Consider the following 21,461-nt stretch of genomic DNA (forward strand, 5'->3'; position numbering starts at 1 on the left):
CAGTTTAAAATGGTGTAAAATTGATTTTGAAAGTCCAGTGTAGTTTGTTTCAAGGAATCTTATTTGAGTCTTTGAGATAAACTCAGATTTATTTAAATAACTCTTCCCGTGTAACGTGGGTATGTATTTATACAATTATTTAACAGCATTAAAAACTAGACTTAAGTTTGTGATTTGAGGCAAAATGGTGTGGTAGGAGCTTAGGTTCTGGTATCAGAACTGTGGGAGAATCCCTGGTCTAGCAAGCAATGTGACTTTGGGCAAATTATTTGATCTCTTTTAATCCCTTGTGTCTCTTTCTAAACCGGGGACAATAATAATAGTACGGGTTGCTCTGAACAGTAGTATGCACATAGAATGCTTGGCCCAGTTCACACTTGAGCCATCTCCCGTGATCATCTTCGTCCTTGTCAAAGGCCTTCTCAAGAAGGTCCTGGAGCCCTTTCATCTCAATGGGAAGTGGGCAGTATCCACACTTTCCTTTCAGCTTTGCAATAACCGGACATTACAGTGCCCAGATCATAAAGTTCAGTGGATTATTTTCAGGAAATGAAGACCCTGTGTTTCATGGGAAAGGAGGAGATTTTGATATGTTAAAATTGGAGGAGAGTTACATGCCCTTTGAAAGTGGCAGTAGAGTATTAGTGGGAAAGGTTTTATAGGTGAATATAGGAAGATATCGACAACTTTGCTTCTTGCAGATTCCTTCAGTATGTGTGTGCAGGGTTAGCTTTGTAAGACAACAGTATCTTAGCTACCAGAATATGGGGGACAGCTGATAAATACTTGTTTAACAAATGGAATTTTGGGGGGATGGGACAATATGTAACAATTATAATGGTCATTAGGCTAAAAATACAAGATCTCTGCAATTAGTAACAATTAGTTACTGAAATATCAACCCTTCTTGTAAGTGAGTTTACTGGGCTACATTTTGTACTGAAATGGTCTTTTTTTAAAAAAAATCTGTTTTTGCAGGTGGTTGTACCCAGAAGCCCTTTCCAGGCCAAGGGACTTCTTTTGTCATGCATAGAGGATAAAAATCCTTGTATATTTTTTGAACCTAAAATACTTTACAGGGCAGCAGGTAAAGGTTTCCTTTATTTTATATTTGTGAATATCTTTATGCATTTTGTTTTGCACAGTTCAAAAAATTTGTAACCTTTTTTTTTTATAAGCTTGATTTGTATTTTCCTTGTTTATAGAAAATTCTGATTGCTTTTTTCTATATTTAGTTTGTCTTTTGCTGTTTATTTTATGCTAGCTTTAGGGAAACATCCATCTAGCTGTTTTAGGTTCTGATTGTGGAAACAAAGGAGCAATGCGAAATGGTAGCAAGAACATAGAGACTATGTTTAGCTACATACTAGATGCTTAATAAATGTAGGTTGAATGGAAAAGTGAATGAGTGCATTATACCAAATAATATCAAATGTCCTTCTAGCTATAGGTCTTCCTCTAAGTCAGGATACATTTGAGAGCAAAGGGGGCACTATCAATGCTGTGGCTTCAGGTCAACACTGGAATGACTGTCTAAGGCAAACTGAAATGTTCAGTCACCCTACCTTGAGCTCAGAATCATAATTCTGTAACCATTCATTCATGGCTGCTTATTTATCACCCAAAATGGAAATTTTAAATATCAAATTATTCTAAATTATTCTATGTCTAAAGTATGTTTTATTTTGAATATAAAAATTGTTGCCTTGGTAAATCATTCTTTTTCTCAAATAGTTAAGCTTTTCATTTTTTATTGTGATGTGGTTTACATGCAATCAAGGGCACAGATACCCATTGTTCAGTTTGTTAGATTTTTTTTGGTGGTCTTACACATCCAGATAGTCTGTGAAAAACAAAATCTAGAACAATTCCATCACTCCAGGAAGCTCCTTCTGCGTCTTCCCGGCCACTCTATTTTCTCTACCCCGACTTCGCCACTTACCGATTCTGTCCCCATAGATGAGTTGCACGTGTGTTGGGGCTTCATAGAAGTGGTTCGCACGATGTGTGTTCTTTTGTGTTTGCCTCCTTTCTCGACCTCATGTTTTGGGATTCGTTCATGTTGTGGCTTATCATCAGCAGTTTATGCCTTTCTCATTGCTGAGTAGTATTTCCGCCATATGAATATAATCACGATTTATCCATTGTCCTGTTGATGAACAAATGTCCGTCACTGTTTTCAGTTTTTGCCTATTTTGTACAAGGCTGCCAGGGACATTCTCGAACGGGTGCTTTGTGAACATCCTCTTTCCTTTCTTCTGAGTAATAAACAGGGTAGCTGTTGATTTAACTTGGTAAGAATCTGCTGAAGAGTTTTTCAAAGCAGTTATGCCATTGTATACTCCACTGGAAAGTTTTCAGAGTTCCAGTGCTTTTAAGGTAATCATATTTTAAATGGAATCTTTTCATTTTTTTAGGAATTCTGTTGTGATTAAAAGTAACGTAAGAATTTAAAGTCTTGAGGTGAATAGGAAAACACGGCTGGTGGACCCTGAGTAGCTATATGATTGCTAATTTCTTTAGATCCCCTGTGGGTATTAGATTTGTAAGGCCAACCAACTGTGCAAGCTTATCAGCTAATGCAGATTTTTTTCAGTACATATTTAATAACTGGAGAGCGAATAAGAAACTTAGAAAAGTAATATTTTGCTGCAAATTTTGAAATTAAGAGTGGTAAGGGAAATGTGTAATGTTATAGGATTCCTGCTAAGAAAATGAACTTGAGAAATTTGTTGTAGCCTCGGCACTGGGAGAGATTATGAAAAACACCGATGAGGAATGGGGCTCAAACGTTTTTCAGACGTTTCCCAGTGATTATGCGCCATTTCAAGGACTTTAAGCCTGAATCTCTTCTTGACCTCCTGTGGCTGAGTAGAGAGCTAAACAGGTTCTTTCACAGCTAGAGAGTTTCTCTGCGGAAGAAAGTGGTCTAGGAAAACAGAGTGAGCCACCAAAACCTTCATATCCATGTTCCCTTCGCGTTGATCCCTGGCCAGCAGCCTAAGCCTCCTGGGAGCTTATTAGAAACGCAAATTGTCAGGCCTCACTTCACGACCTGTTGAATCAGAACCTCCAGAGTGAGGCTTCGCTGTCTCTCCGCGGCCCTCCCGGTGACTCTGACTCCAACTAAATTTTGAGAACTAGTGCTTCATATCAGTTCTGAAGCAGTAACTCATGCTGCCTATCTCCACTTCTTTTATTCTCGGTTCTTATATAGAATTCAGGACTCTTTTAACCCATGGTTTTCTTAGACTTGGCTTCTGGTTCAAATCAGTATCTTACAGTTGACTGTATTTTGGGCGCTGCTTTTACTGGAGGGGAGGGGAGAGGGAAGGAGCTCTGGCTGTCCTGCCCTGGCTTCTTCACTGCCCTCCGTGCAGAGGCTCTTCCTAGCTCTGTTCATCTCTCAGGTCCGCTTCACGCTGGTGGAGGAAACGCCAAACTTCCAGTTGTTGGGAATGATATAAAAAGGAATGGAGATTTTTGATTCAGTAATCCGAGATGCTTTGTAGAAGACATTTCTGTATTAACAGAATCAAATAGAGCAATGAAGGAAGATACTTTAGATTTATCTCAGAGGCCACTGAGAAGTGGTGGCAATGGGAAGACTTTTGGTATCCGTAAATAATAATTTAATAGGTTGACTATTATTCCTACATTCTTTTTGAATTTTCAGCATACATTTGGGAATAGTTAAAATAGCGTAGACCAAAGATATGAACCTTTACGTTTAGAGTTTTTTTTAAAGGAATTCATACTGGGAAGGTTCACAGATGTATTTTAAATACTAGGCTGACAATCCTTTGCAAAAATAATCGGGAGTTGTATTCATTACGTAATAGCCCATTTAGGTTAATTACTAAGTAATCTTAATTAAATGGAACAGTCATATATAAGTAAAGATAACTTTTGAGTAAAATGCAATGTTTATAAAATCTATGTATAGAAGCGCTTATATTTTATTTATGGGATGACCTCTTAAACATAGATATATCTCATTTTAGGTTTGATCTCCTTTGAGTTCTAGTCCTCTGTAGACTTGACTAATAAAATGGGTAATCTTGACGGTATAATACGTCGTCTTGGTAGAGAAAGGATGCTTCTCTGTGAAGATGGAGACACCCCTAGTTTCATGAGCATAGTCCACAGCCTTTCATGACTTAATATAAATGCAACTTTCATCCTAATAGCTGACATAGGAGCCCTACCTGTTTATGTATGATAGGATTTACTTCATAAGGTTGTTGAGGATTAAGTTGGATAATCCGTGTGTGTATCTGCCTCATCTTTAAGCACTTTTTGAACACTGAAGTGCTAACATAGTCCTTCTGTCTATGCAATATAGCACTATTTCAATTAATCCTCATAACAGCCTTGGTCGCAGCTAGAGCCCAGGGCAGCTGAGCAATGTCTCGTCTCTTCCTGCATCTTGAGGAAAGGGTCTGAAACCATTTGGTGAAGGCACAGCATTGTCCTTGTTACAGCTCTTCTTGACCTCTCCGATTCCCTCCTTTTTGGGCCCGGTCCCTATTCTGTTCTGTACGTTCAGACATCTGTGCTGTGGAGATTCTCCGCATGTCTGGTCTGCAACATATAGAAATGATTTCTTTCAGTTCAGCCATTAAATTTATGAACTATAAAGATGAAAGTTAAAATGGATAATGCATTCTTTATGCAGCAACTTTCTTGAATTTTATTTCTACTTATTTTGAATATACAATAAATAAATGTAGAACTTGTATCTTCTAAAGTTGGAAGGAAAATATTTCTGTATTATTCTAATTTTGATACGTAAATTCAGTTAAACTTTCAAAAAATGGCAGAGGTATATTTAGAAAAGACCAATCCAGAAGAGCAATCTAGACAGTGTCAAAAATGTACAAAATAGTTATGATTCAGAAAGAAAATGAGGCAGTGTAACATCATCAGATGTAGGCATCTTGTGGAGAAGCTTTGCTTTTATCCCTTTTGAGCTTTTTGGCTTTATTTAATTGAAATTGATTCATGACATCAGTGATAACGAAGTAAATACAGCTTTCATCTATGGTTGTTCTAGTGGAAAAAAAAGACTAAAAGCCTAGTGGTGCTTCATTTCCAGGATTCAGAGGACCCTTTCCGGCAAAAATAGGTCATAATGGTATTGAGGGGCTTTTCTTTTCTTTGTTGTCTTTCTTTAGCAAATACATTGATTATATACGAATTCATATGTTCTGAAGAGAAGAAAATTGTTTCAAGTAGCTTTTGAGTGGCAGAAGGCTTTAAACATGTTTTTGCCCAGTATCAGTGTACCCAAAAGCGTATTTTGCCTTTTAAAAATTTGTTTTCGTTGGCATTGTGAAGTGGATTATCTTGATGTGGGCAAGTACATTTAATACTAGTTACACTCACCGGCAGGAATTGAGTAATGCGAGAGAATTTAATTCACTTGTGATATTTTCGAATTAGTTTTTAAATTGAAATGAACACTTTTATGGAAGTTAAAGAGTCAAGTAATGTGTCTTCAGACAAAAAATAGCAGTTTCTTCTCTCAGCCTTCACCAAATCTGTGCCTCTCCCCCGCATGCGATTCTTTTCAACTCTTTCAGTAGTTTTTTTCTAGTAATTTATCATATTTGTAAAGAATATGCTTATAGTGCTTTTTAACATTTTAGGGATTATGATTTTTAACTTCCTACAAAAATTTAGCTATTTTATGTCCCTTTCTTTTCCCCAGCGTGTGCCTTTCCTTCCTCTCCACATATTCAAATTCTCCCAGTGTCTTCCTGGCCGTAGAGTGTGATTTTGGTCAGATGATTAGTGTTCACGTTAGTATGGTCATCACATTGATATGATTTACAGCTGAGCAAAAGAAAAAAAAAGCATTTTATTTCCTTACTGATACATAAGTCTGTCTTCCCTGAACCAAATAATATTTTCTTTTTTTCATTTGCTTAATTTCTCATGTTCCTGTTACCAATAAAGTCCCTAATTTCCTCAATATAACCTATTTTCATTATGTTTGGATACATTAGGTGGCCAATGAGGTTTTTCGTTTTCCCGGAGGCATCTTTTCTGCCCTGGGGTGATCCAACAGACTCTGCGTTAAGAATGTGGATTCTGAGGGGCGCCTGGGTGGCACAGCGGTTAAGCGTCTGCCTTCGGCTCAGGGCGTGATCCCGGCGTTATGGGATCGAGCCCCACATCAGGCTCCTCCGCTAGGAGCCTGCTTCTTCCTCTCCCACTCCCCCTGCTTGTGTTCCCTCTCTCTCTGGCTGTCTCTATCTCTGTCAAATAAATAAATAAAACCTTTAAAAAAAAAAAAAAAGAATGTGGATTCTGAAACCAGATTACCCGAGTTCGAAGTGCGGCTCTACTCCCGGCGCAGCGGGCTGACTTTTGGCACTCCGCTAATTTCCAGTCTTTCATATCTGCTTACTGAAACTCCTAAAAAGTACATAAGAGAAGATGAAAAGAGCTCATAAATCTGTTCCCTAACCACTGTTGACTTTTTATTGTATGTACTGACAGACTTTTATATGAACTTTTAAACAAATATTATTACTATCAATTTATTTCAGCGTTTGCTTATTTGATTACAAGTGGATTTTTATATTTCATGTTTTTTATTTCATTTTTGTTCTTTATGACTGTCATATGGACTCCTATCTTAACCTTGTGGAACAGCATTTATTTTATTTTGTTTTATATTATTTTATTTTTTCAATTTTTTTTTAAGATTTTTTTATTTATGTATTCGACAGAGATAGAGACAGCCAGCGAGAGAGGGAACACAAGCAGGGGGAGTGGGAGAGGAAGAAGCAGGCTCCCAGCAGAGAAGCCTGATGTGGGGCTCGATCCCAGAACACCGGGATCACGCCCTGAGCCGAAGGCAGACGCTTAACTGCTGTGCCACCCAGGCGCCCCTATTTTATTTTTTTTTAAGATTATTTATTTATTTATTTGAGAAAGAGAGAGAGCACAAGTCGGGGTGGGGGAGAGTGGCAGAGGGAGAGGGAGAAGCAGACTCCCTGCTGAGTGGGGAGCCCAACACGGGGTTTAGTCCCAGGGCGCTGAGACTGTGACCTGAGCCGAAGCCAGACGCCTAACCAACTGAGCCACCCAGATGACTCTGGAATAGCACTTATTGTAAACCCTGAAGCAAACAGGGAATGCAGCTAATAGATTATTATCCTATTTTGTGATGAGAAGGCCTGATCTATTAAGTAGCAAGAAGAATCAAAAGCTTTTCGGGGCACCTGGGTGGCTCAGTTGTTAAGTGTCTGCCTTCAGCTCAGGTCACGATTCCAGGGTGCGGGATTGAGCCCCGCATTGCGCTCCTTGTTCAGTGGGAAGCCTGCTTCTCCCTCTCCCACTCCCTCTGCTTGTGTTCCCTCTCTCACTGCCTCTTGCTCTGTCAAATAAATAAATAAAATCTTTAAGAAAAAAAAAGAATCAAAAGGTTTTCAATCAACTTGAAGTACAAAATGTACCTTTAAATTTGTTTCTGTATCTTCTGTGATTGACTTGATAAATTGACATTTTTGTGGACTAGGTCCCAGTGAAACTTTCTTATACTCTGGCATATTCTTTATATTATTGACATTCACTTCAGACTAACTTTGGACATTAAACAGATGTCCATTTTTGATCATGGGCATAATCCAACTGGATGCATTGTCAGTGACTAAGCTTAAGCTACGTGATAGACTGATTTACTTTGAGTTTTTAATAAAATTCATTGTCATTAATCATATGCACTTTTGTACAAGTTCAGATATCATAGAGCTATATAGAACAGAAAGTGAAAGTTTCTTTTCCTTACCCCCAACTCGTTTTCTCAGACCTTTTTGTATGCATGTATATTTGCATGCATACATGAATGTATAGAACATATTTACATATAGTTACATAAGATCATACTATAGCATTATTCTATAACTTACTTTGCAAATCTTTTTCCATGCATTTACATTTATTCAAATCTGTGAATGTGTAGAACATATATAAACATATAATAATAAGAACATAATATAACTATTCTGTAATTTGCTTTACTTACCAATTTATTTTGGATGTATTTCAGTGTATTCATTTTCAATGATTTGGCGGATTTTTAGTTCATAAATTATGGCACATGGAAAAATATTTCATTCTTTCTCCTATTATGTAACTTTTAGTTGTTTGTAAATTCTTATTCCAAACAATATTGAAGTAAACATACCTGTTTTATTTATATATATATGTTATATATGTTGTAAACACACACACATATATGGAAGGAGAAAATTGCAAGCCTATGTTCTTTATTGTTTAAACTATGAAACTTATGTTTAATTCTATCTTTGTTTTCAATAAGCCTCATATATTCATTGATTAAGCCCCAAATAATAAATGATTGAAGCCAGACACTGCACGTCTCTAAATAGCAGTGGAAAAACTAGAAGGATAACGTCTATGGACACAGGTTACTGTGGGGAGACAAGACTTACAATTTAGCAGTTTATAGCCTGAAAGATAAGAATGAAAGCTGAAAATGTTTGTAAGAGATTTAACTTGAGAGTAGTAAGAATAAAAGTCTGCATTTCTATTGTCTTGTGTGTCAGACTTTTGCTCATTTTTTTTACATGTTTTTTTTTTTTTCTGTATTCTTTTGTCATGAAAAGTGTTAGTCTGTTTGTTAGAAGTCCACCTTGCAACAGCTGGTTCTCAACAGTTTAATGTTACCTTCTTGGAAATGTCACCATAGTATCTGTGCCCATACACTAGATGTCATTGAGAGCAGCATATAACCTGTTATTTTAAAATTATATATTGTTTTAAGTAGGCAGAAAACATTAGAGCATTTTATTTCTGTTTTTTGCATCTTCACTGTAATGATTCTTCTTTTCCTAGAAGAGATTCTTCTTTTGTTGTCTCCATCTATTCAAACTTTTATGTCCACTAGTAAATTGTGTAGATATTACCATTAGTTTTGGCACATTTGTTGTTAGGGTTATTACTAGATGTTTAAGGTCTTTTTTTCCCATTATGATTGGAGTATTTCTATTACATATTTCTAATAGGTTTTTGTTACTGGTATATAGAAAAGCTATTGATTTTTGTATGTTGAGACTGCCTTTGGAGACCATACTCAATTCTCTAATAATATTTTAGTTAAGAATCTTAGACTTTCTGGGTGGAAAATCTTATCTTCCATAGCTGATGATAGGTATAGCCCTTTTTTTCCAATAATTGATGAGACATTTACGGTTGTTGTTGTTATTATTATAAGGGTGCCTCCTCCTTTCTTAACTGGGGCCTTGGTCAGTACTCTTCATCAAGTTAAGGAAATATCTCTCTATTTTTAACATAAAGGCCCCTTCCTCCTGTGTCTCCCAAAGTGTTGCATTTTATCAATTTCTTTCTAGATATCTGATGAGACGATTATATGATTTTTCTTCTTTGATCTCTTGATGAGGTGTATTTCATTAACCTGTTTTCTGATGTTTCAATCCTCGTATTCCTGGAATAAATTCTACTTTATCATGATGCATTATTCTTCTGGCATATTGCTGGATTCAAATGAAGATTTTTTAAAAAGACCTTTATATTCATATGTAAAATTGGACTGTAGTTTTCTTTTTCTACATGTATGAACACAAGCATGTATTTATATGTCAAATTGGTCTATAGTTTTCCTTCCTTTCAGAATCAGAAATTATGCTGGTCTGATTCCAGAATCAACAAACCTTGTCTTTTTTCAGGATCAGGTTTGTTCTAGTCTTGTAGAATGAACTGCCATGCTTTCTTTTTCTGTGCTGCAGACCAGACTGAATAACTAGAAATGATCTGTTCTATAAGGTTTTAATATAATTTGCTTGTAAAGCTGTCTGGTTCTTGTGACTTTGGGAACGCATCTTTGACTTTCTTTTTAATATTGTTTATGATTGTTAGACTACTACTTCTTTTTTTTTTTTAAGATTTTATTTATTTATTTGAGAGAGAGCACGAGATGGGTGAGGGGCAGAGGGAGAAGCAGACTCCCCAGTGAGCGGGAAGCCTGACATGGGGCTCGATCCCAGGGCTCCTAGATCATGACCTGAGCAGAAGGCAGACGCTTAACCAACTGAGCCACCCAAGTGCCCCTAGACTACTACTTATTCTTGGGTAAATGTTGATCATTTATATCTTTGTGTAATACATTTTTTCTCTGGATTTTCAAATTTAGTAGTGTAAAACTTTTCTTTCCTATATCATTCGATTAAATATATTAATACATGTAAACTATTTATAATAGTGCTTGACTGTTAATTAATGCTTGATAAATGGTAGTAGTGCATTAAAGGATGTTTCTGTATTATTTAAAAATCTCCAGTGGATTTATTTTAATATTAACACCCTTAAGCATAAATCTTTATTCAGGCTATTGAGCCATGAGCACAACTCAGAGTGTTCAAATTTAGGAGAGAGAGAAGGGTAAATATTTCATAGAGCTTTAGTAAAGGAGGTCAGCCGTCGTTCAGCCAGTTTCAGGAATAGTTGGTCCAAAATGGTTTTCTGAAGAGGGAGTAACTGATCTTGTCGTTTAGAATCTGTTGGTTGGGCAATTCAGATTCAGCAAGAAGGTTAGGAGAAACATTTGCTGGGCCTATGGTCATATGAAGGCCACTGTAGGACATTTGTAATCCTTCAGGGGCTCTTACAGATTATTTAGGATTCTTTACAACCTATCCTTGCATTTTTGGACATGCACTGTATCATGTTAGGTCAGGCCAGAGTCTTCTACTTTTGATTACAGGCAGTTCCTAATATGTTTCTCAAAATGTGTGCAAAGGCAGATGTTTAAAAGTTGAAGATCGACTTACATATGATAAACAGCATCCTTATGAAAAAAGTTAAAATAGAAAATTTTCAATTAAGCCTCACCTTGTAGACCTAGTTGTCAACGACTTAGTATACAGATGGTGATATTAACTTTGCCAAAACTGAACTGTTGATTAGCAGATAGGGTGTTTTTAGCTGACATTTTCATAGTTGATCTAAAGAATTTCAAATTTGGAATAAAAGGCACACAAGAGGCCCTTTTGGAGTTTTCATCTGCAATGTATACAAGCATGTATTGAGCAAAAATTAAAGATCTATAAATGGCCTCTGCTTACAGGTTAGATAGGTAGTAAACACTAAATTTTTAAGACCATTAGGGTTATATTTAGTAATTTTCACATATTTTTACTCTTCACAAATAGAACTAAAGTGGTCAGTTTTATAAAAATTACAGCTGGGAAAATTTTCTCAATAACTTGAAATTATTTATTAATTTTATCAATACTCTTTTAGCATTCCTCCGTGTTGTAGTTGAATTTATGGATTCTACCTAATTTATCCTTTTTATCTCGAGCATTAAATATAGCTTGGGGTTATGAAATGAATATGGAATAAATGGTGTTTGATTTAAACCACTAGACTACAAATCATAGTTTCTGGCTATATAAATATGCCTGGAGCCCTTCGTAATCAGGTCGTTTTAACCCATAATTTGATATGAAGGGATTTACACAGAAGAAAAATATAGATTTCTAATGGAGGAGTGACAGTGCAACACACAGAGGCTGCTACTGGGTGATATGTATGTGGAGATTTTAAACAATATTTGCTTTATGTTATATAAACCCCATTTAGTGTCTAAAAAATGAATTTGAGAAAATGGGAGTGAATTGCTGGAGGTCAATGAGAAATCTAGATTTAATACTTGGTTGTCTGCAGGAAAATAGCAATTATTTATTCTAAATATTATGTGTGCCTTGTTTTTAAAAATTAAAAACTTAGTGTTCCCTTTTTAAAAATATGTAATTGGCTGCTATTGATTCTTAAGGCATATGGTGAGGATCAAGCTTGATACGTGTTCATATCAAGCTTGATACGTGTTCTGAAATCCACTTGGGGCAGATTTCTATACAATATTACATGGTGGTTATGAGCCTGGACCTCACAGTTACCGCTTACTGTCTTATGACTTCATTGAGTTACTTAATGTCTCTCTGCCTCAGTTTCTTTACCTGTAGAACTGGAATAAATCTAGTATCATTTGTATTGAGTTGTGGGGATGAAATGAGGTGATACATTTAAATGCTTAAAACAGTGTCAGGTACAGAATGGGCTCAACTGTTAGCTTTTTTGATTATTAATATATTGGGGTTCCCTTTATTTCTTGTCAAAGGTGACCGTTTCTTCTCTTAAGTGCTCTTTGTAATGTAAATCTGTGCTCTGTTTGTCCATTGCCTCTCATCTTCACACTTGCCCTTCTGCGTTTCCCTCTGTAATGCTGGGGTTGAAAGGGGTAAAGTGTATTTTCTTGATCTCCTGCCTGATTTCCAGCTAGATTCTGTCAACAGCACTTGGAATGGTTTAGAAGGTGGGATGAAGGTGGAAAGAAAGGAGCCACAGTGGGTCTGGTGGCGGTAGTCGACAGGGCTGTGCTCCAGCTGCCATTGCTCCGCAGCATTGGTGGGACGGGGCCTTCGGGGGGGCTGTCCTGCTCTGCAGCCGCCCACGGTGGTGCCAGCACCGTTAGTGGCTCCTGTGGACAACTGAGGCTAGTGCAGGGATGTTAGCTGCTTCCTGACCTCCAGGTTACATTATGTTACCGTGCTAATCAGCTCTTCCAGCATCTTCGTAGCAGATGTCCTGAATTCAATTCTTCTAGAGAAGTTGCTGTTTTCCTGATTGGATGCCGATTCATGAAGTCAGTAGCTATTAGATAATGCAGTGATGAATTTCGCAGTTTGACAAACATCACGTAGTTTCTTACCCTTAATTATCTTTTGTCGATGTGCTCCAGTGCCTTTTTGACTTTTTCTGTTCACTCTCTGCATTTGGGAAGTTGGTGGACAGTAGCTGACGCTTGGTGTCTAGTGGGAATTGTAGCTCCTTATGCGTCATCTTGTATTTATGGAAACTGAGGGACTTAAGATACCAAAAACATGATGTAGAAAATACCTATAATAATACTTTAATGTTTTTTTTAATTTTAAATTTTAATTTTAATTTTTTTTGTTGTAAAGTTTGATGATTCATTAGTTGCGTATAACACCCAGTGCACCATGCAATACGTGCCCTCCTTACTACCCATCACCGGTCTATCCCATTCCCCCACCCCCCTCCCCTCTGAAGCCCTCAGTTTAAGTCATCTACCCAATTTAAGGTACTATATTTTATTGATTCTGAGATCTCCATCACCTCTCACATTTTAACATCTCTGAAATTGGAATATGGCTTAAAAGCAGTGTCACCTTGCAGTCATCTTATCCAGTGGGCAGTCATTGCTGTTACCTACTCAGGTGCAAATATTAAAATCATCAATCAGCAGCAATACCTACATAGAATAGCTGTCAGATCCACAGAGCTTGGAATCAAATTCCAGAGATGCTAGAGAACTATTCTTTTAACAGTGAGGTTCCAAATGGTTGTGATGGGTAGAAGGTCAGGCAAAGTGAAGAATCATAATTTAACAGTCTTTGGAAGCAGCAGTCTGTTCCCAAATACTGAGCTAGCTTGAGAGCCCAGCACCGATCTTATAAATCTTTTATGGATCCGTTGACAAAGCGCTGCTTCACCGATGTGCTTGCTGACACAGAAAGTGCTGTTCTGTGGCGGAACATGGACACTGATGATTAGAAGTCAAAAGACGAATGAGAAGAATTAGCTTCTAAAGGTCAAGGAGTTTTAGGAATAGCTTAACCAATTTCTTTTGCTTATATTTTGTTATATCTGTAGAAGGGTGATATGTAATAAAACCCATTCCTGATTAAGTCTAAACTTCTTTTGATAAGAAAATAATTATAAACAGAGTAAAATTCTAAACAGTGCCAGTTTAATGGGCAGTTTTCTCATTCCTAGTGGTTCATAAAATAATGGTGTATCTTACAATTCACAGTGAATTAACATTTTCCTTTTCTATCTTGACATAATTCTTTTTGTTTGGTGATTTTTTTTTTCTTTTCAACTCTCCGTGTGTTGATAGAGAATGGCTTTAGAATAGTGCCATTAAATTCAGCATTCAGTTATTTTCTTTGCCATTTACCATGTTAGAGTCTATTTAATGAATGAAGTTCACCCATATATATAGCTCCTTGCTATAGAAAATGCACTGGAAAATATTTACTGAAGAAATTACAATATATTAAACATGAAAGAGGGCTAACTGCTAGTAAAATTGTGGGTGGGAGAATTTTTGTTAAATTATTAAATGCTGTGTACTAAAAGAGTACATAGAAAAATACCAAGAGTCATTGCAGAAATTGAACAAGATATATTACCAAGTGGTTAAATGCCAGTGTATATATTAAGTATACTGATGCATATTATGCGATATCATCAGTCTCAGAGCTCTTTTTGTTACCTTAAATGAGATAGAAAAACGTAATGAGATTAATTTTGAAGTTGTGTAAGGAATACACCACTAGTTCCTTTATCATATCATTGCTTTTGTGCTATGTTTGCAAACTAGTCTGAGAAGTCTAACTTGTCTCATTACACACACACAAAATTAGAAATGTGGGATTGTCAAATGAATTAATTACCAAGAAAAGGATTAGAGTGCATTTGAGTTGAAATGGGCCCAGGCTTTCTTTTTTAATATTGCTTGTCACTATGTTCTCAATGTGACCATTCAGTTAAAAATACTAGATCTTACTTTTCAGTGGTATTTCAGCAATAAGAAAACATGACCTTCTAAAACAATAACAGTAATGATTTTAAGATTTCAAATGTTTTTGTATCTCCGTGTGACAAGTCTCCTGGTTACATGCAAGATGCTTGCTGATTCTGACTTGTTGTATTTGTATTTAGACAGTCTGATAGGTTATTGGTTTTTATTTAGTGGCCAAGAGTCTCCAGCAAAAAGCTGCCAGGCATGCACAGATAATGAATTTATATCTTCCCAACTTTATGTCTCTGTATCGTCAGAACTTTGGTTAAGTTCATCCAGGTCGATGAAGGTCACGTATACAGTACCAAATGTGCTTGCACTTCTTTTGCAATTGGATAGCTTATTAGTAACCTCATTTTCTATTTGTACTAATATTTCAAAACACAGAGCTTGTTTCACAAGACAGTATGAATCTATAGTGCCTCTCTCTGTGCCTCATATTTAGCTCAGTTTCCCATAGTTGGTGTTTAGTGGCATTCGTAATTTTGCGTACTTGCCCATCAGATTACACCATATTTACCCAGAATCTATGGGAGACTTACTAAGATGGGTCAGCCTCCTTTTAAAAAATTTAATATTAATATTTTGCTAAACTTCTCATTTGAAGTAAATTTAAATGGAAATGTTGCAAAAAGAGTACAAAGAATTTTTACGTATCCCCTACTCGGCTCCTGCAGATGTTAACCTCATAAATAACTGTAGCAATAATGATCAAAACCAGGAAATTACCAGTGATCCAGTACTGTTAACCCCTCCCCACACCCAATCCAGATTTCATCAGTAGTCCTACGAATGTCGTCTTTCTCGGTCAGGATCCAATCCAGAGTCTCCACTTCTTGTTGTCTCCTTGGTCTGGGACAGACTGTTTCTTTTGTCTTTCTCGTCTGTCACGGTCTTCAGATTTGATCTGCTCTTTCACAGAATGTCCCTCAATCAGTCTGTCTGATGTTTCTTTAAGATTAACTTCAGGTTCTGTAGATACTCGGCAAGGAGAGCACTGAAGTGACTCTGTGCCCTTCCCAGAGCATCACGTATGACACATGACGGTGGTGTCAGATTGTTTTGATTTATCTGTTATCCACATATAGTACCCTACTGCTTAGATAGCTAACTTTGTGCTTTTGTGCATCTAATTATTTTCATTCTTCAGATCTACCTTTTTTTGGGTGGTTTTCTCTGTTCTAGTTCATCTGCTTTCCCACTTCTCTGCAATCCTTTTGCCTTAGTTCTTAGTAAAGACCTTGACACGCTTGTGGCACGAAGACCTAGGTTATCTTGTGACCGTGATCTTCACCCTCTGTCACTTCTAAGAGACTTCCCTGGTTTACTGTCTTGTGGCACTGAGACTTATTATGCTGGCTTATGCTGTCCACACATGCTCCCTATAATCACCATGGCTTAAATAGTATGAAAAGTTTAGCACTTAATTATTCTTTATTGAAAGGTAATTTTGTTTTTCAATTAGATAATAATATTATAACAACTATTATGATGACAGCTTATATAGACAAATAATACTGTTAACAGTATAAATGGTTACTCTTTAGATTTTCAGTAATTTGAGGTGAAGAGGGGAGGGGGAAATTGGATACGAGTATATTTGGGGAATAATTTAAAAGTAATTACTAGAAGAAATTGCACTTATTTTTCTTGTTCATATATTTTTTTCATCTCATCAGTATTAAAACTAATTGTTGGTATAGAAGTGAAAATTATTAAAGTTGGACTATAATTAGTGGCCTCATCTGAGAGATTATTTGGAAAAATAACAATTGTCATATAGAGATATTGGTTGATGGTTAAATATCAGTTTTATACAGGAGTAAGAATAAATGTCCGTAGAATGAAAACTTTCTTTGTAGTTTTAATGACTTTATCATTGAATTATTTCCAGTGTGAAATTGTCCTCTTCTTAAGAACGGAAAGGATATCCACAGTGTGATTAACTTAATATGTCCTCATTCTGTCCCTACGGTGTGCAGACAGACAGATGCTGCTTTCCATCGTTTACAGATGAGACGCTAGAGCGTAAAAGTAATACAGTGCTTTGTCAGAGATCACCAAATCCCAGCAGAGACAGGGCTGGAATTGGGTTCTTGGTTGAGTGGATTTACCCACTCTCCCCCATTAGACTGGAAATTCTGACAAATGAGATAGACCCCGTCAAGTATGGAGATTTCCAATGTTGTTAGTAACCAGGCAGCATGAAGTAACATTTTAGAAATATACTCTATTTCTTTTTAAGAAGAACATTTATGTTTTATCACTGCATCATGTATAATGCAACATGAATAAAGCCCTACCGACTTTCACATTTGTGAGGAAACTAGCATTACTGCACATTAGTGCCAGGGCAGAGCAATGACCCTATTATCTCTGTAATGGTAATATTGTGCCTCACAGGGAAACTTGCATCATTAAGAGTGAATTATTGTTTTCTTGCAGACACTTTCTACATGTGTTATTAATATATGAAGCCAGAAGGAATTGAAAAGGTTTTTCTAGGGACTCGGGTATATAATTTGAAGCTTTCACCCTTACCTGAAACAGCACGTAAATGGTGTTGACACGTGTTTGTAGATGCACACACACACAGCTTCACACCTCCATTTCTTGGTATACATCTTTTCTTCCTGCATGGAGTACCCCCTTTATTTCCCCGTCAGCTGCAAGACCCTTCTCAGTTGTGGTGAAGCTTCCTCGATCCTTACAACCAGGTTGTGGCTTCCCTCTGCTTTCCTAGAGCGGTTTATCCCCACGACTGTGTCAGCTTTTGTTTGCTGATCATGTCTTTCCGTCTTTATAGCTCCCAACTGAGTGTGTGCTTGTCAAAGACAGGGACTGCCCCTTTCGCTTTTATTTTCCCGTATCTTGTAGGAGGCCTGCATATATTGGGTATGGAATAACTATTAAATGGATAAAGGTGTATTGTCTATAGCATACGCATTTTGACACTGCCTTATTTTAAAAATGTGTTTACGATGACCAAACAAATGACAAGAAAATGAGAAGGAAAGGGGAAGAGAATGGGAAATAAAATGAGGCCAGGCATGAACTAATTCATGCCATGCGTCTGTAAGTTGCATCTGTAATATGAATGTAAGCGCATTTACCATTACAAAGGACACGTATATGTGGAACTTAAAAAATATATTTTAAAAATCCGGTCTTATATTTGAGCCAAAAATTCCATCTTTTAAATTTTGGTCTTAGAAAGATTTCTTATTTTTCTCATGACACATTTTTGTCAAAGTATGTCTGATGCTGAAGGGTTTGTCTGGAATGCTCATTAGTGCCAAGACTAGAATGTAATCAGCATTTGGTGAAATGGAGTGGTCTCAGTTGGTCCCACTGCTATGAAAACAGGAATCTGTAATATGACTGTAAAGGGGCTCTTCAGTTCCTGAAATTTTCTGTTATTACTTCTCTTACCTGTTCTCTTTCAAAAAGCACATAGTCATGGGGTAGGAATGCAAGAATACTCATTTGAAATAATAACCTTCTCTTGGACTAAGTATCTTTTAAATTAGTATAACTAAAGTACCTGTGGATTATGGCTTGTCCTCTAGGACACCTCTTTGCCAAATTCAAATAAACAAACATATTCTCATTCTTCTGCTCTCAGGATTAAATTTATGCTGGTAGGTTTTTTTTGGGGGGGGTTGTTTTTAATATGAGACTCTTCTTGAATCTAATTCTCTGCACGATCTTGTTGATGGAGAACAACGCTTTGTTTGCCATGTTGTTCCTTAATTAAGTGTTAAAGTAATGAGGTCTTATTATTCTGGGTAATTTATTTAATACAATGAAGCAGTTAGTTACTCACTGGCAGCTTGTCAAAGGAAGTGGGCTCAGATGCTAACGCATTTCTTGTAGTGTGCCAGCCATTAGAATTGTGCGTTCCAGGGATTTGCTAATCAGCTGGCAACTGACTTAAAAGGCGGGAAAGACAGGACTCTTGAATGACAACTGCTGACTCAACCAGCAAGACAGACTGTGTACCGGCTTCAAGCCTTGTCTGTTGACACGCAGATCTTGCTGCCAGAGGAGGGAAGACTTGATGATGGCAAAGAGCCTATGGGCTACCTTTCCATATTTGTTGGATATCATCAGCATCGTTGTTGAGCATGGCTTTGGTTTAGCAACTGAGAACTGCTAAGTAGAGTGTACTAGTCCAGCTGAATGTTTGTCTCCCTGTTCGTGTGTTCCTTTGTCCACCTGTGATCCTGTTGGTTCATCTGTCCATCAAATACTGGATTTAAGCTATCCACGAATGGACTGGGATTAACGTCTGAAAGCACTGTTTAGGGTTGAGGTTGCCAAACTGTTTCTGTAAAGAAACAGGTAGTAAGGATTTTAGCCTATAGGCCATGCTGTCTTTTGTTAACTCCTCAGCTCTGCTGTTGTGGGGCAAAAACAGTCATAGATGATATGTAAATGCATGGCTGTGTTCCAAGAAGGTACCGTTTACAAAAATTGACTTACCCACTCCTGGGTTAGATAGAGGTATCTGGCTCAACATAGCTTACGTGTTATACAAATACTTGAAAAAATGCCTTTAATGCTTATGAGTTTTCTAAAGCAGCTTATGTCTCAGGTTTGTTAATTAGCTTAATTTGTCATCTGCTTTGAGTAGTTTTGTAGATTTTAGTGTATTATTTAAACATATCAATGATTTAAAAAATATTCATCTCTCTCTCCGGCATTGGTTATAGAAATGCTATTGGATTGGAAATATAAAAACAAGAAATAAAATTTTCCACATCACTGATAACAGTACCATTAAATATGATAGATTACACTGACAAGTGATTTTAAAAACTATATTTTTGATACGAAAACATGGCCAATATATATTGCCATGTGCAAAAAGGGGAGATGATGGAAGACCTTCCCAACAGGGTGTACAAGGTGATTCTATATGTGGAAAAAAAGAGGCACATGTGTTTATGAATGTGCATACTTGAATATTATAAAGCTCTGAAAAGACACTGAATCAGTTAGGGTTCTTAATTTTCAAGCGGAAATCCAACTCTGGCCCATATAAGCAGCAAAGATGGATTGAAGGGTAATGAGCAGCTCAGAAATCTTTGGAGTGCCTAATAAGAACCAGGCTTAGAGGCCATATGTCTAGAAGCAGTACCCCAAATTCTGCATCGCTGGTTTTGCAAAGACGCCCCAGCAGCCATCAGTGGACGTGGGACTGCAGTGTGAATCATCGACACCACTGAGCCTGAAAGCTGGATCTGCTTCCGCTGTTACCAGGGCTCTAGGATGGATTCTGGATCCCTGCTGCTCCGCTTGTCCTCCGCTTCCATTGCACGGTGTGGCCTGGGTGCGTTCGATCGGCAGAGCCCACATTTTGTGCCCTCGTTGCAAGGGGAGCTGGGAAGGTGCAGATGTGGACCTGACTTCTGTTGTGGACAAAGGGCCCTGTCTCATCAGATGGGGCATTTCCCTAATGGAGGCAGAGGATTAAGAAGCCTGGATGACAGAAAGCCTGAAAGCTGTCCCCCGCAGACACGCGGGAAGCTGTTGGTATTGCTGACTCCGGGCAGGGGAGTTGAGAGAACTCACTGGGGCACAGAGAGAACCTTTTAGTTTGCCCTTCTTTGCTCTTTGAATTTAAAAAAATATCCATACAACAATGATAAGAGATTATGGGGAAAGTGAACAGAAGAAATTGTTTTTTTCCTCACCGCTTCTGTTGCATTACCGCTCTCACGTGGGATTTCAAGAAGGCTTCCCAGTGTAATGGGGCAATTCCATCAACTTCCTACTCAATTTCATTAAAAAATTCGCCTTATGATTTCCCCTTGAGTTCAGTCAACTCTATATTGCCTGTACTTGATTGGGCAGAAATGATCACCAGTCTTCTCTGGGATACCAGTGGCTTACTCTTCCTTCTGGCCTGGTGGAGCTGAGTTAGCGTATCTTCTTGATGTCTAAAGGCTTCAGCTTTGAAATTTAAGATGTTGTCAGCTGCTATGTAGTAGATGCGAGGTGTGAAAATAAAATATACTTAATAGGCAAGTTGACTTCTTGATAGAAAACTTGTTTGAGAACTTAATTCAGTCTGATCAAGTTTTAGCAGAAACGCATTAAAATTTTTTAACTTTACTTTTTCAGGACACTTTTAGTTCACAGAGAAAGTGTGAGGCTAGTACAGGAGAGTTCCCATCTGCCCTGCACCCAGTTTTCTGTATTACTGACGTGTCATATTAGTATGGCATATTTGTTACAGTTAACGAAGCAATACTGACACGTTGTCGACCAAAGCCCTTACCGTTCGATTTTCTTAGTTTTTACTCAAAGGTCATTTTCTGTGCTAGGGTAGCTGATATATTTTCTACGTTTACGTGGGACTTTTTCAGATGTGTACTAATGTCGTAGGGCCATATAATAAGTGCTATTTCTGTTTTAAGTAACTTATGGGATGTGGGAGAAGGATAAAATAAAGCTTTACCACAGTGAAATTCTTATGTTCTGTTATGCACAAACGCCACCTGAGAAAAAATTGATTTTATTTTTCCCTCTGTTCTGTATTCAGTCGAACAGGTTCCTGTGGAACCGTACAACGTTCCTCTGTCCCAGGCCGAAGTCATTCAGGAAGGGAGTGACGTTACTCTAGTCGCCTGGGGCACTCAGGTCAGTAACATCTCACAAATGTCCCCGCTGTGCTTGGAAGCTCTCCTTTTTAATCCTGATACTATAAAAATCCAAAGTGTTGTTTTTCTTATATGGCAAATTTGAGTCTTGTTGGTGCCGCGTCTCTATCTGGTACTGACTTCTGGGT

At 37.4% G+C, this 21,461-nt stretch overlaps 1 protein-coding gene across 16 annotated transcripts in view; it reads left to right on the forward strand.

Annotated features, from left to right (window-relative positions):
• The window catches only part of BCKDHB (branched chain keto acid dehydrogenase E1 subunit beta), a 211,416-nt gene that overhangs the window by 48,389 nt on the left and 141,566 nt on the right, over positions 1-21,461 (forward strand). For all 16 annotated transcript variants that reach the window (XR_005838356.1, XR_005838357.1, XR_005838359.1 and 13 more), the window contains 2 exons: positions 979-1,087; positions 21,216-21,313. Coding sequence is in view for 10 of the 16 variants with exons in the window: in XM_008684860.2 (XP_008683082.1) it covers positions 979-1,087; positions 21,216-21,313 (207 nt within the window). In the remaining 6 variants the exon portion in view is untranslated. The remainder of the gene's footprint in view (positions 1-978; positions 1,088-21,215; positions 21,314-21,461) is intronic.

This window comes from Ursus maritimus, unplaced genomic scaffold (assembly GCF_017311325.1).
Source record: "Ursus maritimus isolate PB19 unplaced genomic scaffold, ASM1731132v1 scaffold_29, whole genome shotgun sequence".
NCBI classification, from domain to species: Eukaryota; Metazoa; Chordata; class Mammalia; order Carnivora; family Ursidae; genus Ursus; species Ursus maritimus.